The sequence below is a fragment of the Xylocopa sonorina genome, chromosome 12 (assembly GCF_050948175.1).
Source record: "Xylocopa sonorina isolate GNS202 chromosome 12, iyXylSono1_principal, whole genome shotgun sequence".
Lineage (NCBI taxonomy): Eukaryota > Metazoa > Arthropoda > Insecta > Hymenoptera > Apidae > Xylocopa > Xylocopa sonorina.
This window is the reverse complement of record NC_135204.1, coordinates 2619352-2637794: the sequence shown is the minus strand read 5'-3', so window position 1 is coordinate 2637794 and position 18443 is coordinate 2619352. Positions and strand designations below refer to the sequence as shown.

Here is an 18443-nt window from a genome sequence, read left to right as displayed (position 1 = left end):
ACGACGCCTCGCTCCTTCGACGTCCAGGTGAACCTTCAGACGCAGAGAAAGTGAAGTGCGAGGAACCTCGGCGGATCGCTGAATTTTCTGGTACCTCGTTTTACGAAACTGCTTCCACTGCAGCTGTCACTCGGCGAATACTAAATGTAGGATTTCGAGTACAAAAGAGAAGTGTGTCTAATTGGAATTCAACAATTTCTGTCCTCATGCGCTTTTCGTAATAACATGCATTCAAAAAGCGTGGATGCATTATTCCAGAGAATCTCTATTTAGGTACGTGTAGCCATTGTAGCGGTTCTACCTGGAATCCAAGGACTCGTACCGCGTGTCTCACATCGTATTACAATGTCTTTAGCTGCCTTACAAAGTCAGCCAAGTCGCTTGCGAAATACCGGAAACGTTCTCCTTAAATGAGCATCGGCTGCGACAGCGTCCAACTACCAAGACCCTGAAAACTTCAACGTTCTTGACGCATCATGCGGCAAAATTTGTAGCTGGTCCTACAATCTCACTACACCAACATTGTTCCGAAATCCTTTTGAATCAACCTTAGCAAACACGAAGGACGCGGATGGAACGCTCCACGGAGCGAGCCATCAGCTTGATTATAACCTGGCAAATGTAACAGCGTAATGAGGGCGCATAAGGCGAACGCCGTCGAGTTCCAACGATTCAATTCACCCGGTTAAAACGCATTAATAGTTTGAGTGCCATGGACTTTTGGAGAAATTCAATCGAAAAGTGCCATGGAGTGCCATAGCGCTTCTGAGTTTCTATGTTTAAAAATGTCAAGAGGCGCGATGGCACTTCAAAAGTGCCAGGAAGTGCGATGGCGCTCCTCAATTTTTACGTTTAAGAGTTTCAAACAACGCGAAGGCGCTCCTCAATTTTTTCGTCTCAAAGTTCCAAGCAGCGGATGGCACCTCTTACTTTTTCTGTCAAAAAAGTTCTAAGCAGCGCTATGATGCTTCTCAATTTTTACTGCACTTTTCAAGTTCTACATCTCAAAGTTCCAAGCAGGCGCTGTTTTTCTACTCATCGATAGAAAATATTGCGTGATTGTTGCTGTACCACTCCTGTGAGTATTTAACGTGCAGTCAGTTTGGATCTCCTGATCGACTAGCTGGAATTTGAAGAACATTGAACAGGAGGAGCGCGATCACACCGTCTGGCATATAAAGGGTTAACTGGAATGGACAATTTTCGGAGACAACAATGCAGAGAATCCACCAAGTCGATGGTAATCTGAGAGAAACCCGGTCCCATCTCTATATCCACGCGTAGGAACTTCCGGCGTTGTTTCGCAAAAACTTGAATCGCAATTAAGACAATTTCACGACTGGAATGGGCATTGTGTTGGATCCGTATCGTCGTGAGCCGGCCTCCGCCGGTTCTTTATTCACGGCGATTCTCGCGCGAGGTGAACGCTCGTGCTCTCGTCGGATGGAAACGAACGCCGCGTCTCTGTCGAGGCTCTCTCGAGGAGCCCACGACGTGCCACGAGCCGTGCGTTGCCAATGTCGGAGGATAATTGATGATAGTTGCTTAGCAGTCGACGAGGACGCACAAAAGATTCCCCCCACCCCCTCAGCCGTGGGTTAAGCATAAAAATTTAAATTGGTACAATGAAAGAGCATTCAGTTACGCTCTCTCCCTCCCTCTCTTTCTATGCGCTCTCGAATACTAGTCGGGTCAAGGAACGTTATTATTGCAATGAATTATATTACTGGTCACGCTGTATAAATGAGTTCGACGCGCGCCAAGGGGTGTTCGCTATTGGCTTTCGACATGTTTTCTTACTAGAAATCGTTGAATATTGTTGTGTTAGATCGTTTCGATAAGAAGAAACGATGGTATTGTTCATTTCTCTTGTATGGAACTATTTTGTATGGGTATAGATATAGATTGGTGTTATCTGCAGCCGAGCCAAACATTTCGTGGGTTAAAGTTTGTGGATTTTCCAATTTATCTCGAGAAAGATAGGACACCTTGTTAGTTTACTTAAAAAGTAGTCTCTGGTAGACCTTATTCCACCTATTTTCGTCGTCTGGTACATTTCCGCTAGTGTCAAAATCGGTTTCTCTAATTTCGGAACTTTGGACTATACGAATATACATTTGTTGTCTCAGAAACTTCCTATTTAATGTCACACTGTGTCTATCAGTTTGTATAGGAGTAAATTGTTTGCAAATTGCGATGCCATATTTACATCGACATATCGTACACGGATAGCGAAGACTTAATAAGATTCTTAGTCATTCATCCTTTTGTAAATAACAAATACGTCCGTTAGCCTTTCGAAATGGACGCGTATTTCTTTTCAGCGGTATATAAAACACGAAGGATGCCAATAGAACATAACTAGAAACTTCTAGTCGCTCGCAGTGCCGTGCATTCACGTGCTCTCTCCTTTACTCGAGGTATCGAAGCGTGAATTCGATCATAATGGCGGAGGAATAAATCAGCTTTGTAAACAGAAGATTTCCCGATAAAATACCTGAGCTAGACGGGAAACGATCGTGAATCGCTAGCGGATTGTCTGTTGTCTAGACCGCGCGCTATTCTTTAGTTGCGCAACGCGCGGTTGCAACAGGCGCGCTCACACCGACGAATTTCAACCACGCGCGTCGCCAGCCGACGCCGTTTACGCGCAGGCGCGCGCTTCCCCGCGTTCGCGTTCAATTTGCGCGCGCAGTAACGCGAAACGAAAGTGATTCCTGCAAACGTCCGTTCGATTACGGTTTTCTTCGTGGGATAAAATAGAAATTTAGAATTATTACAAATTTGTTTTGATGATCGAGAGCTCTATTTAAAATTTATGTTTAAACTCGTGGAAATAATTTTCAGTTGAAAAATAAATCGTAATAATTTCATTTATTCTGTTAGCCAATTACAAATTGCGTCTCTTTGGGAATGTTTTGTTTCCGTAACTGTAAAAAGAACTGTTACTCAATCTCTCAAGTACAAAGGGTTGAAAGATACGAAGTACAGTTGAAAATATGAAATTGTTCGCTGTCTAGATTGGTTGTACATTTTATATTTGGACATGAAAGTATATCTATGTTTACAACGGTCCGATAATTCGAAAAATAAGTAAGATATTCGAATTTTATTTTTCCTCCGTTCGGCACGTGGCGCGTCGAACGTTCAACGGATACTTTCAGTTCTGCTCCGCGAGGCGTCCGAGTAATTACTCGGACTTTCCGTTCCACGCGTTCCGAACCGCCTATCTGCATACAAACTCCGCCGACGTCCGCGTTGATTAATATTAATTCGTGCACAATGGATTTTGTCGCGACGAGACCGTGAGAAAGTTCCTTGTCCCTGTACCTGTGAAACTCATGCTGCGATTTCTGTGTTTGCGTCACTGGAGAGCTATGGCTCGAGGATTTCGAGCTAGATTTCTTGCACCGTTGAGAAGATCCGTCGATGAACTTGATGTTCGTCACGCGTTGAACCTGACTACCTTAACGGTGAGAAATATTGTGCAAATGTCGCTACGACGATACGAGGTGTGTTCAAAAAAATAATGAGAATGTTCGTTTTCTGGAAAGAATTTTATTTATTCACCTACATCAATGTTATCCCCTTCGAAATAGTTCCATTGAACATTATGTACTTATACCAGCGCTTCTTCCAAAACACTTCTGGAACTTGATCTTTCGGATAGCTTTTAACTTTCTCAGCGATTCGCTTTTAATCTCATCTATGCTTGCAAAACGGCGGCCCTTTAAGATTCTTTTTATTTCTGGGAACACGAAAAGTCACACGGACCCATAGCTAACGAATATGGAGGCTGAGGTACCATTACAGTGTTGTTTTTGGCCAACAATTCACGAACAAGCAATAAAGCGTGAGCAGGTGCAAAGCCATCATTTGTTTCGCAACAAATCTCTCTTTTTCCACGTTTTCATTGATTATTGACGCGATGGGGTGTCCAGGCCGCTCGTCATCTTCAACGTCTCCACAGCCTTCTTGGAAACGCTTATACCACTCGTAAACTCTTGTTTTACTTATAGTAGAATAATCAAGTGCAATATTTAACATTTCTAAAACATTACTGCACTTTATTCCATTCTTATAACAAAATTTAATGTAAATTCTCTGCTCCATTTTTTAAGAAAGTGAATAATCATCGCTCGTATCAAACAAGTGCAACTTTTTTGACAACACACTAAACATCCGACATGGCTAACAATGTACAGATACATTTCAGACGTGTTTATCGATACAACAACGAAAAAATCGCACGAATCGGACTAATATAACCCGCGAAATTCCCGATATTTTTTCAACACATCTTGTATATGTCTCTGCATGTGCATTTGTTGATTATACAACTGATATTGTATTTGATTTATGTGTAACGAGATTTAAAACTTTTACGCGAGGGGATCGTTCGTCGTTGATCAGCATGGTTATTAAACACGCGTTCGTTACATACAGTATGTGTATATTGTCGTGAAAGCTCTGGAGGAGTTAAAAGTTCCCTCGAAGTTAATGAAGAATTCAGTGTGAACATTGAAACCAGGTCAGTCGTAAAGGTATTTACCGTTTTTGAGGGATACCGAGGCTGCACATGTGGAGAACCGTAAACGGAGTAGAGCGATGAGGAAGCACGCGTAACGCGCATTATTTATTGCCACTGGCCAGGAAGTTGTTAGGCAACGTTACGAGGCATCGCGCGGTTCCAGCCGTTGTTTTCTACTCGTATGAGAGTTTTTACGAAAGTCGCAGCGATTGTCTCTAACCGAGGGGTTGTTTCCTTCGAAAGTTACGCAGGTCCCATCGATCATTCAACGATAACTAATATTGTCCGAGCGTTCCTTCCGGCAGAACGATCCTATCGTACGACAGAACACGAGAACACCGCCACTTTTGAATAATTATTACAGCTAGTAACAGGCGTATCGCTTTCTCTGATGTATTCGCGTGTACGTTGGGCGAGGTCAGTACGGCACGTCCATGATTGATCGGCATTAAATTCGTGTTTGCGTTCCACCGCGGGCAAACTAGATGATAATAGCTGTAAACATCTCAGCCTCTATCTTCGATCTGGATGTTGACCTTCCCCGCCATGTGAAATGGACACGCTGGCAGGCGATCCTCGAATGTCCGTGGTTCGGCGCACCATGTTTTAAACTCACTTTTAAACCATTTCAAAGAGATTGAATCCTTGCGCGGTGGGGAATCGGAATACACCCACTTGCTTGTCGTAAAAGGCAACTTATACGGGGAAGAAGGGGTGAACGAAGATGTAGAAAAGAGTGACGAATTTTAGCTAAGAAAAAGAATAGTGTATGCAAAGGTATTAAACGCTAAAGGTGTGTAAAGAGTGCAAGATATAGATAGGAAAAAGATTGGTCAAAATATTATAGTATAAAAGAGAAAGTTTCCCGTTGAGTAAACACCATCTACTGGTATACAAAAATTCAGTAGAAAACATTGAACCGTAGAAGAGATCGATTTCGGAGATCCAGGACGTGTTTAAGCGATAGAATTCAGATAGGAGTCTTATTAGAGACGATCAGAACTTTTGACGATCTTGACAGACTGCTAATAACCTCGATCGCGAGAGGTAGGGTTTCGATGACCTCGGTAACATCGCGGACTTATCGTTAAGTTGATGGTTCCGACAGTAACGGACGCGTGTCGTGTAGAGAAAATCGTTCCCAGAGAGCGTGCTCGTTCAAAGACGGCTGGTCTCATTGTCAATGGAAAAAATACGTTATAATCACTCCAGATAAGCGCTTAATTGTCAGCTGATCGCGCGAAGGATGCCTAGATCTAAAGAGCCACGGTAAACGGCGGTCGTATCGTCGTTTCAGCGCAGAAATGGCGGATGAAGAAGCGCGCACCGAGATTCGTATCTTTATTTATAATGTTATTAGAGTCGGCGTTCGCACGAGTAACTGTACACACAGGAGTCACTGGCAGCGGCGATAAATTGAAACACTTGGTTCCTTAGTTGGCTTCTGTGTACATACATCGCGAAACGTCCCGTCGTAAAATATCAAGAGTCCCCTGGTATCTACGCGTTCGATTACAATCTTTGCCCCGTATACACCCTCCGCCCGTGTGACCACCTATGTAACACGCGACTCTATCTCTGTTTTCGGTGTAACTCCGTAAACTGGAAGATGCAAGCGCTTAGGTCGCTGCATAATTATTGCGGTTCTTGCTTCTTTGCCTTCAGCTTTGTTGTTGTTGAAGAGTTCGCGGCGGACCCGTTCAGCCAATTTTCATACTTTTCCGAATTTCTTGAGGCGACGAACAATGTTGGAATCGTCCACATTGAAGTCTTCGGACAACATTCTGGTTGTTAAGCTTTCGTCCTCTTTCAGAGCTGTCGCAAGTGCCGGGTTGTCGAAATTTGGTGATCGATCTTTTCCTTCTCTATCTGCGAGATTTCTTGAACCATTTTTCAACTTGACTTTTGTTGATTGGTCATTCGTTGAGAAGTTTGTTAAAATGACGCAAAATGGCTGCGCTGCGTTCCAACCTTTCCCGAAGTGGTGATTTTCGATACGCATTTTCGCTAACTGAAATGAAAGGATTGTTTTCATGGAAAAAGATTGAAAAGAATGCCAATTCTTAAGGAAAAAAGAGCCGCGATATTTATGCACCGATCCAATAGTTTCACGACGAAATCTGCTCAGTCTCGATCGATAATCGTCTTCTCCGTCAGCATACGAACTTCCTTTCGTGAGAGATGGGCTCCAAGAATATATTATGGATTTAATTTCAAGCGAATTAATGGCCGTTAACGAACGAAATCGGGGAAGAAACACGAGGATGCACACACCAGTAAAGGTCAGGCAATAAATACCGACTCGTTAGTCGACAAGAAAGCTAAGTAGCCGCGAGACTCTCCGGCGAACGGCGTCCCCGCGTTTCCCGTTTCCGGTTGCTCGTATTTTTCAGCCCGGCTCGTTAATTTCTTTTCTCAGCCCACCCTGCGTCGCTCTTTCAATCCGTTTAACCGCTCGCGTCGCCACGTTAAATCCATCGAATGATAAACTGTGATAGCATATCGGGACAATGTACAATGGCGGTTTCTCGCCTATTGTTACGAATTATCGGCGTTGATCGTTCGTTTCTTTAATAAGCGTGTCTTTTGTTTAACGCGTATCGCATGGCCTAGCCTTTATTCCCCTCTCGTTCGCACCCTCTCCATCCCATCGTGTCGCAGATACGCTCTTCCCGCGAATACGGAAACGCGTTTCAACGATCGAAGTGGGACTGTTAGAAATCCTTCCTGTTTGTCGCTGATACCGCGACGCAACCACGATATGCACAATGAACTGTGGAGCACGACAAGATTTATCGCGGCAGGAAGGGTTCACCTATGTAATTATTTATCTGGTTCGATAGGAGGTGTGTGTCTGCAGCTTGACCCAGCGAAACTGACGCCTCCAAGTGGACTCGGAACAAAAGATCGGAAAATGGAGTGATTTCAGTGTGATACCTTTGATTCTTTGCACTCGAGAGCCTCGAAGCGAAGCTATTTCAAATTTGTCTTCGAACTCGAAGGCTCCTCAAATAGACACAAAAATAAATCGTAACAAGTTCATTTATTGCGTTAGCAAATTACCAAAGTTTTGTTTATGTAATTGAGAAAAAGCTTCGAGAACAAAGGGATGATTCTTGTCTCAGCGTGCCGCGGAAAAACATTTTCTCTACGTTAAAATACAGTAAATCAGAAGGCCCGATCAACGTGTGAATGTCATTGTCAGTAAACGAACGGATGTACTTGAGGAAACGTTTAACAACAAGTGTACCTTTATACATAACGACAATACGTCGCTTCGTTATCATATCCAGTTTTTGTAGAATCTACCAGTGACGCATTTTCTATTTTCACTTAGCAGTGACGAGCAGTTTTTCACGACAATTTGTAATGAGTAATGACAAAACTTGATCGTGGTAATAGTTTCATACCACATAGATAAAGTTAGACTCAGTGTTCAGACTGTTTGTACGTAAATTTCATATAATTTAATGTAGGGGTATTTATTAATCGAAAAATAATTACAAGAATTTGAAATATGGATAGATCTTTAGAATTAAGATGTTATACTCAAGACAGATGACAAACAACTGATGCAATGTTTTAAAACATTCAATTTGAGAAACTCGTTCATTCCGTATATTTGCTTCGATAAAGATAAGTTTTCTCGAAGATGAAACCGTAAAAGATCTATTTGCCAGCCAAAAACCCCTCTAATACATAGGATTAGAGTATTATTATTACTACCATCGGTGTACATGATAACCAGTCGCAGCGTTGCTATCTCAAGTCAGCTATTGCAGTAGTAAAACACAGTAGTATACAGTATAACGTGCGCCAGGTCTGAAGGGGTTAATTGAGCATCGCGCATACTCAACGCTTCCTTCTTTTCGCTTGTTCGCTAGCGAGGAAAAAATGACAGCCGATCGTAGCTTCCTGTTTGGATAAAAGGGGGAAAAATGTTCACCTCTTAGCTTAGGATCAGCCTGATTAAGGAAACGGTAATTAATCTTTTCCATTAATCGCATCCTCTTATTCGCAGACAAAGCGTGCGCGTCCTGGAGGCAAGAACACCACGGTCTACTAAATGTTTCCATTACGTAAGAGTCGAACAAGCCCGATGAACAGTTAGGGCATCGTGTAACGACAGATTTATTCGACGTTCCTCGAATTTCTTCGCGGCGGATGCAAAAGTCCGTAGAGGATCGGACGATAGTTGCACGATACGCGCGCGCTTCTAATTAGATTCGCAATTACCCGGGTATTAATTCGAAAGCTCTTTAGATCGGGCCGATATATGGTGCTCGGTTGGTCTGCGAGCGCAGACACCGCCAGATGATCCTCGTTAGACGATGATTCGTTTAGTGGAGCGAATCCTGACTCGCACCAGATGAATTATGCATTTCCGTCGCATTGTTGCGCCCCAAATGGCATTTTGATCGCGGTTCAAATTCCGATCTTACGATTGTAACCGCGAGGCCAATTTAACTTCAATTTGCTCCCGATTCTTAAAAACTAGACGTTAAGAATTGTAATAATAACCACTCCAAGAAATATAATTTACGTCTATAACTTATTTTAATAAGAATAATTTAAAAGATTATGACTGACTACACTTGTGTGTGTAAATATTTAATGAAAGAAGCGGTTTCAGAGAAAATGGTGATTATCATAAAACGCTCGTTCACGAATGTTTCCACGCGTCATAAAAATACTACTTTTATCTGGAATTCTGATCTACGTTCCAATTCATAAAAGAAAAAGCAAACGGCGAAGGTTATTGCTACCAAACGACGAACCTTCCAGGTGGAAAATTCTCGCTGCTTAGCATGCGAACGGGGTGGCATCGATTCACTCTCCGAAAGGTTCGAACCATCCTACTCACATTCGAATCACGAACAATCATTACGAAGCGTGATCTCTATCTGCCGTTTCGATCTTCTGTTTCCGTTTCAAAACGGAAGAGCGGGGGCATTCTCAGAATAAACAGTCGCGACTAATCAGCGCTGGTTAGACAATGGCATACTTAACGAAACGAATCCCCCGTCTTCGTCGAGTCTTTATACTACGGTTCTTTTTACTTTTTTTTTGTCGTTAATTCGAGTACAGTATTTTATTCGATTTAATTGTCGCTCCATTCATTGAAACATCGACTTTTCCCATATCCGTGTCTTGAGAAACTCCGCGAAATGTATCTCTCATTTCGATCTGCCGGTCGGTTATTAGCTTTTCTATGAAAATTGTGTTACGTTTTCTCCACGCAATGGAAACTTCGCAGCGCCGAGTGGAATTTTCTCGCAAATGAAATTGTGAAACCAGGCGGTTGTAACGCCTTAATAAGATTGGAATTAGAGATGATTGCGAGGAGACTCGAACGACTTATTCGTGTTGCGTTAAAAAATTTCATTACATTGCAGCTTATTTTAAAAATTGTTACATCAACGAGTGCTCGATTCAATCTCCAAAATGTAATTGTTCTTAAATTTATTAATTCAAATGTATCACGGGCACAGAAACTTTGAAACTTCTGAACGCTAATTAGCTTATCAGATCCTCGGGGCTCCCTCATCAGCTGCTCGCTTTTATTACGAGCGATAATTAGCTTTCCGTGTGATTAAACGACAATTGCGCGGACGTCGATGGAAGTTGACGGTGAAATTGATCGCGCGCGCGCGTTTCGTTCACGGGCAACGCGTCTTCACGGCTTTCAAATCAGCCGGAAAGAAGAGGAGCCGCGGCAGAGAGTACGCATTACGTTCGCTGACGCAAATCAATTGCGAAAGGAGCTTCCTCGCCTCATTAAGATCCCCGGCGCAATCAAACGCGCCTAAGCCACAATAGCACGTGCAAACGAACAACCGATGCTGCCGATAGAACTCGCTTCGCTCAGTCTGCCGTCGTAAATAACCATTTTTCTCCTTCCGCTTTATTGCTCTTCTTACATCGGGAATTAGTAGAAAATCCAATTAAAATTGAGTCCCACGGGCGGATAATCGTCGGCAATTAAATGAAATTAAAGGGACGGGATCTGCATATTTCTCTAATTAACTGCGAATCAGCTAGAAATCGATAGGCACACTTGCAACTCGCTAATTCAACAATAAACGGGGTGCAATTATGTAAACTCATTATCTTCACCCGGGTATTATGTACTTAGTTTCGATTAGCTTTAACTTTCTCCGGGCTTCTTTTTAAAGTAGCCATTACGTTTATCGATTACCCGTTCAAGCCTTTAAAGTGTCTTAATTAGAAATTCTCGTATCTACGAGGAACTTATATAACGGAATTCTAACGAGTCCAATTTTTGTGTCTGGACGCTGCGCGATCGTGCGCTATTTTAATCCGTCAAAGGATTATCTAACGACGCATTTGAGACGTGCGAAAATATTACAAAGACTATCAGCGGTTACACAGTCCACATCGAGGAAAGCCCAAAAGCGATTTCAATCTATACAATAAATATAACAATCTTTCGTAACATTCACAACGCTATTGATTTGCGTGAATACCGAAAATACTTTCTTGCCAACCCAATATGCAATGAAAAAAGGCCTGTGCTATAAAGTGTCGTCCGTACCAACTCAGTTTGTATCGAGTAAATGAAGCTATCAAAGGTATCGTCCATCGGGAGAAAATTTAAAACGATTCAACCGGTGAACCCGTGAGCAAAAAATATGAGATCGCCAGTGGGTCGAAGCAGATGCAAACATCGTATCATCGACACCTGGTGTCGACGTTTCCCGCCCTCGTCGGAGCAACCTGGAAAGAAAGCGTAGGGCGAAAGGGGTAGATCCACAGCGAAGGGACGCGTTCCTCTCCCTCTCTCGATTCGACCTCGTATATTTAGAGCGACGAGGAGAAGTGGGATTCGCACTTGGAGCGTCTGACAATTTGATTGCTATCCGGCAGCGGTATCGCGGCATCGTCGAACCGGGACAGCCGGGTACACCGGCGATTTATCTTGATTTACACGTGATCGTGATGCCGGTTACCCCGTAATTGAATCATAGCGCTTCGACCGGGCCCGTTGCGCATTCTTCGCGCCGCTGCCCGACCGACTCGTGGCGATCCACGGACGCGATTCATCGCTCACGCGCCCTCCCCTACCGCGATTGTAATTTGCGGTTTTGGAGACAAGACGTACTGCCGGACTCGATCCTCGAACTGGATCTCGTTAACACGCTATGCGCCACGTGTACTGTTAAACAGTACACGAGTTGAACGATTATTTCTTTAATGGTACAGCCGCTCGTTTTCATATTTTGTAATGGACGCTCTCTTTTTAAATGTATCGGTTACGTGCATTATTGCATACGGTGCGTTTAGTCGCACTTGCATTATGGGTATTACTGTGGAGTCTGGTAATTACATTCAGAAGTTCTGTGTAATTTATGTGGATACTTGGAGTAATTAGCTAAGATTGACCCTTTGCACTCGGCACTTTCCTAGACGTTAGCAACAGTTTCTATTTATGTGTACCAGCAATAGAAAATATCCATTTTAATAAGAAAACTTTAGGAAACCATGCATTTCTAAAATGTTGCGGTGGAATACGTTTAACTCCCTCGGAGAGGACATTCGAGTGCAAAGGGTTAAGTAAGCAGTAGCGCCCGTGTATTGTAGAATTGCAATAGCTCGTGTTTCTACTTGATATTATCAATAACATTTAATATAATGAGTCTTTTTTTTTTAATTCTTTCTTTATACTTGTACAACATATCATTCTTAAACTTAATATCAGAAGCCATACCCCAGTATATGAAAAAAATACAAAAATCTGAAGGATAATGAAATTATCTTAATTTAAAAGTTAGTCAATAATTCAGGTTTCAAATGTTATGTGCGTGGAATATTCTAGAATGCGAACGAGAGCGAATGTGCGGAATAAATGAGTTTTTCGTGTGAATGTTTTAAAACGATGAAGCAGTTCATTAGCAGTTTTTGGAGTCATATCTCAGTTGAGATATATACACTATCTAATGATTTACAAAATCAATTTTCTACAAATCTTATATGGAACTGGACAGCACTTCCACTAATTTTAGCCACGAGCCGCTACTTTAAGTAGGAGTGCATTAGTTTTCCCTCTTATCCGTATTTACGTAAAAACCGACTATTCGAAGTATAAATACAAGAACAAATAGACAAATGGTATGATTGATCGCGCAACCAGAAAACCAGAACCGGTGCAACTCAGTTTCTCATGTTTGCACGAACCAACGTTTGCCTAACAAAGTGGTTCTGTAAGATTTTTTCACTGCTCCGCGACAGAGCTGCGAGACTGTCACCCCTTCTTCGTTCGTTCGCTCTTCAATGGGACAGCGTCGATCAGTTTTGGTAATTGCCGCTAGTAATTGGATTTTTAATTGGCGGAGGACGCGCGAGTTTTCTGCGTGCAGGAAGGGAACAGATACGTCGCGGCCGATTTGCATACAAATTTGCAATGACTTTCTTGTTAGCGGCGGCATTTCTGGCCCTCGGCTGACTCTATCACGATCCCGACTGCGTTCTTGATGAAACGCGGAAGGAGCTACCTTGGTGCGAACTCTGACTGACAGATGGCGCCAGCTAAACCGATCAGCAAATTCCATCACGCGATTTTTTCATTATCCTCTTTTGATGTCTCTGCTGGATAACGGTTAGCCAAATGTTGTCGCTTCAGATGCGATTTTTCATTTTTAAATACCTTGAAACTGTAATGTGGTGTTGTAAATACGATCAATGTTGTAGATTGTTATTCTTTCGGGGTTTGCAATGTTATTTTACATAAGGACGATCATTATAAATTGTTAATATAATATTGTTAGGTATGTGGCAGTCCTCCAACATTCGCCATTAGAGGGAAAGTACACATTTTCGCTTCGGTTTCCATATAATTGAATTTCTGGCTTGGTCCTAACATCTCCGCGTTTTATACGCGATTACGCCATTTTGGTAGCGTTATCAATATGTCTACTAGCAGGCCCAGGACGAGACGTTTTTCCCTCTTCTGTCTTTCTCTCTATTCTTACATATACAAAGCTTTATACGAGTCAATGCGCTTCAGAATTTTAAATTATTGTTAAGAATTTTAACCTTTTGACTATAGCAGATTTTGAGACGCACCAGTCGTACCATACAGTAAGAATTCGGAAACTTTTCGTTAGGCGTGTATATTTTCGAAAGTATGTTCAAATAATCAACGTACTGAAACAATGTTATTCACTTCTTTTTTATTCTGCATTGTTGCATTGTTATTTTTCTAAGCGCCTTTAGATGCTTGTAGTATCATGAGCGCCCACAATATCACAAGCGCAAGGTTTCTAAACGCCTACACTATCATAACCGCAAGTTCTTTAAGTGTTTACAGTATCACAAGTGCAAGGTTTCTATGCGTCTATAGTATCACAAGCGCAAGTTTTCTACGCGCCTTTAGGCACCAACAGTAGTTAAAGGGTTAAAATATTGATAATATATAATATACATTAAGGTTGAAATGCTCAAGCTTTTAAATTCTTCAAGCCACAGAGACTTCAATTTCTCTGATAGGATCGATTGTCATATCATCGCGTATCTCTTCTTTTTCGATGAGAACTTTACGTCGAGAACTAAACATTGTCCATTACGATTTGCTGTCTTCACGATTTATGTACTTACACACCGCACGGCACTCGTAAATTCGAATTCATCGTTTCCAATCGGGCGACGATTTTTCACCCCTTTATCCTCCGACTGTTCCTCTTTCTCCGACGCCGAGGCTACGCTGTCCAACAAAACCCCGGGAAATTTATTAGGTGCGCTTATCTCGCGGATCCGTCGCGGCCAGTCGTACCTCTCCTACTTTCATCTCACGCGAATTGCTTCGCGTGATCGTTCGCGGGCCGGCGAAGTGAAAATCCTACACATCACTGCGCGATACCTCATCCGTTTCCACCGCTGTCCGGGATCCTTTAATATTCCACGATTACGATTTTCGACGATAAACAACGCGCCGGTGCGAGGCACTCGTAACGAATGCACGCCGCGTGGTTACGAAGACGGACGATTTTACGAGCGAACGTTTAATCGGCGCACGACACGACGCTTTTCAGTCGCGGAAGAGAAACTTTTCGAGGCCGCGTCGTTTCCGTGAGGAACGCTCCGAGGAATGACATTAGGTTCACCGGCCGTCGAGTTATCGTAATGGAGGCGATCTTCTCCGGGAGAGATTCAAGCCCGATTTCCAACGCGAACTTACCAGCGAATTAATCTCCATTGTTGGGACTTGCGTCGGCTGCGCGCGAGTTTCCAGATATCCTTTCGCAACCACCAACGGGTACGACGCACGCGATCCTTGGAATTAAATTCGACGCTACGCGATTGAAATAAGAATTATTCGTCGTGAATGAGTACAGTCACGATAGCGTTTCCGTCTTCCCTTGCGACTTCCGGCGTTTTTCAAAGGGATTTAAATTTCGAGCCGTTATCGACTGGAACGACAGTTTCTGTACTTTTATAGTTTGCAAGCGAGTTTGGAGCAAGATTAAATTTTTAATCAATTTTTTTGTGTAAACAATTTTTCTGGGTGTCACAGAGTATTTAATTTTTATTTTATTTTCTTGTAAGACTAAAAGCAATCAAATCGTAATCGATTGGAGATGATAAATACAGAACTTTCAAATTACTTAAAGTTAACTACAAATATCATTCAATGACTCGTAAAGTTTTGAGAAAAAAATGGAGAAAATGTTTTGGAAACAACAACAACGTTATGCAACGACGCGAGCGTACGACTAACAATGATATAAGACGATTGTTGATCGAGAGAGTCATTCAATTAACCGCGCGAGCGCGGAATGACGGTACGAAAGAAAAGGGTTCCGACGAAACGCGGGATTCCTCCGCGCTGCCTTCGGCTTAGCGAGTGGACGGCTGCGACGACATTAAAGGCCGTGATTTCATAGTCACGCGAGCGTCACGAACAGAAGAGTCGTAACCTTTGTGTTCGCCGATGACAATCGTCGGTTTAAATCCGGCAAAACGTATTTTCCTCGCCGATATACAAGCCAGATATATCCGCGCGCGGCGATCGTACAATGCGCCATTAAACCGTAAAGTCCCCGTCGATATTGATAAACAATTTCGTGCCCTTTATTCGATGCTTTACGCCGTGGGAAAACCCTGGCGATTACGCGGATCCTTTGAATCCTTCGTCCCTTCTCAAGTTCAATCGCTTTTTATTTCGTTGCGTTTGTTTATTACGCTCCTGCAAGCACTTAAGCCGTGATTTTCCCTCTGCTTGGTACTTGCATATTCAACGGGACTCCAAGATCCCGGATATACTATAAATCGAGGTTTTAGTATTAAATAAAGACCAGGTTTAAATGCCTGACCGGTGTCCTTTGATGTTTCAGCGAACCGTTATAATGTTCATTCCTTTTAATGGCCATTCTATTTTCCGTAACAGTTTCTTTTATACTTCGTTTATCTTTAAATTAATAAATTTACAAGTTTATAGCAGAAGTAAATCCCCCTAATATCTTGAAAATAAAGAAAATCGCATTCCTTGTCCGCTATAAATTATCGTAACAATAAAAGTATAGAGATTTTCCACGGTTGGAAAACGAATAATCAAATGACACCATGATAAATGTGTAATATATATATAACAAAAATAATCTTAAACTTAAATTGTCTTACAAACTAAAACTAGAACAAAAATTCGAAAAGGACTTTTCACTCTATCCTTATCCCGTGGACACTCTTTCCTTAACGCCTAGAGCACCTCATGCAGGTCAGGCCAAATTACTGCCATTTGGAGGGTGAAGATTTTTCTATCTTAAGGAAGCTCAATAGCTTTAACAAAGAATAACAGTGATTTTCTGATCCCTGCAGCCTACCATAAGTAATAGCAAATTACTTCAACCCTCGTTCCCTAAATCTAGCCCAAAGCTACCCCTCGATCATCAGTCTCCCGAAAGCATTCACCCTCGGAACCAAGTGTAACGTCACGTATCGTCCTCTTTGTTGAGGATGACCGTGAACGTTGCTTCTCTCGTTCATTTAGTAAAGGAACAACCGAGCTTGTATTAAGTAAACTCTACATTTTGTGTGCTCTTCCAACAATCGCGAACTCTATATTCCAAGTGTTACGCGAATACTAGTAACTTATAATGTCTGCCCGGTATTATGCGTTTCCTATCAAATACAAATTGTCTGATGAGTGTGTCTTACTCTGTTAGGACAAGCGGATTTGTGGATCGCAATTTTACGAATTTTGGTGAGGGAAACGGACATCAAAACTGATTAGGCATAAAAAAATTCTGAAGAAATGGAAAATTGACCGGACCCGAATCGTCGGTTATCTGCGGGTACCAAGTGCACCCTCGGATGACGCCTCGACTTGCACAATGAAGCAGTGACACAAAAGATTCGAAAGTACATATGCGAACCTCTGATAAATCCACGTAGTAAAAGAATAACACTAAACCCTGCCTCGAATGTAACGGTTTTTTAGATATTATTGCTGCTCCGTCTGAGCGTATGGTTGCGATGTGTTTGATTAAAATGAAAACTGACAATAGAGTCGGTTCGGTCTTGCGCGATTCTTGCTGTGTAAAAGTTTTATGCTCCTATTTCCCGTGCTCGAGGGTTAGCACTAGTCACTTTCATTCAGCGCTGCAGCTCGTCGATGGTAGACCGGTGTTCGATTATCCCCGCGTCGAGAGGAGGCCGTCGTCATCACGCATGCCCGTGTTGGCGCCCCTGCACGTCGTCCTCGGCTCCGTGGAAACGGCGGATACTTTGCCAGTACGCCGCCCTGCATCATCAGCTCGGTGACATTCGGTGATTTGTCTCCTGTTCGTCTCTTTCTCGTTCTCTCTCACTTTCGACTTCTTCCGATTCTTCCGTTGGCACGAAAAGCGGCGGACTTCCGGTACACCGCGTCGTGCTCCAGCGGAGCGCCACTCTCGTAACCGGGTCAGTCGATAGACCTCGACGCGAGTTGACGGCGGTGTTTGCACGCGCGAGTTGCTACGTACCGACCGTTCCTGGTCCGCGGGGGTGGTCGCAGGGCGGTGTATACGCGAAGGAAGATCGAGACACCGCGTCGACGGGTGTCTCCACGGCGAGGGATGGAGAGATAGCACGCGAGGACGATGCAAGGGTGCGGGAATCGTCGCGTTGATCGTCCCGTCGCCGCGGGCATCGATCGTTCGCGATAGCACCGCGCGAACCAGTGCCACGGTGCTCTGTTGTTCGGCCGTGTGAAGTTCTGCCAGCCCCGACTGCATCTCTGTCGGCGATACTATCCTATCTCGATCGTATTTCGTATCGCGTTCGTTTCGTTATGAATAGCTCGTTAGGAGTACGTCGTTGGTGGTGTTGGTGATGGTGCTGGTGTTTTCGCGAGTTTCCACCGGGTGATGGGTGAACGTCGGTCGAACGTTCTCGTGGTGGAACCGGGGAACGATATTATTATCGAAGAAGAGTAAAGAATCGAGATGATACGTAGGGAAAAATGAGCCTCTCGACGCGAGCCTGTTAGAGCGTCGTTGGTTCGTCAGTGGTGGAACTACGGGGGAAGAGACGGAGGCACAAAAGGAGGAGGATAAGAAGAAGGAGGGGGGAGGAGGAGTAGGAGGAGGAGGAGAAAGAGAGCCGTAGAAAAGGAAAAATCACCCGGAAGGCCTTGGCGGCGAATCTCTCGGAGTTGAGCCGTTCTCTCGGCCGGGTCTCGGATGGATCCCGCGCTGCTCGCGTGTATTCCAAGTGGGCGGATGCCGCTGTCCATACCAAGGACACGTATCCTCGGGCGCGAGACCGGAGAACAATGAGGATTTCAACGTGGAGGCTCGCGGGGATGCCGTGTCGGGAATGCAGAGTCCATAGAGTCTCGTGTCGGTCGTGTCGTTCCTCGCCGTCCACGTCGTCGTCCCCTTTGAGGCGCGTCAACGAAACCTAGCGAGCTACG

The 18443-nt window shown here is 43.6% G+C and overlaps 2 protein-coding genes across 3 annotated transcripts in view; one reads left to right on the top strand and one right to left on the bottom strand.

Moving 5' to 3' along the window:
- The window catches only part of LOC143429935 (uncharacterized), a 411918-nt gene that overhangs the window by 6879 nt on the left and 386596 nt on the right, over nt 1-18443 (top strand). The gene's annotated exons all lie outside the window — the stretch shown is intronic.
- On the bottom strand, nt 3808-4113 carry LOC143429913 (protein GVQW3-like). The gene has a single exon (XM_076905766.1). It carries the CDS (start codon nt 4111-4113, stop codon nt 3808-3810), a length of 306 nt encoding a protein of 101 aa, XP_076761881.1.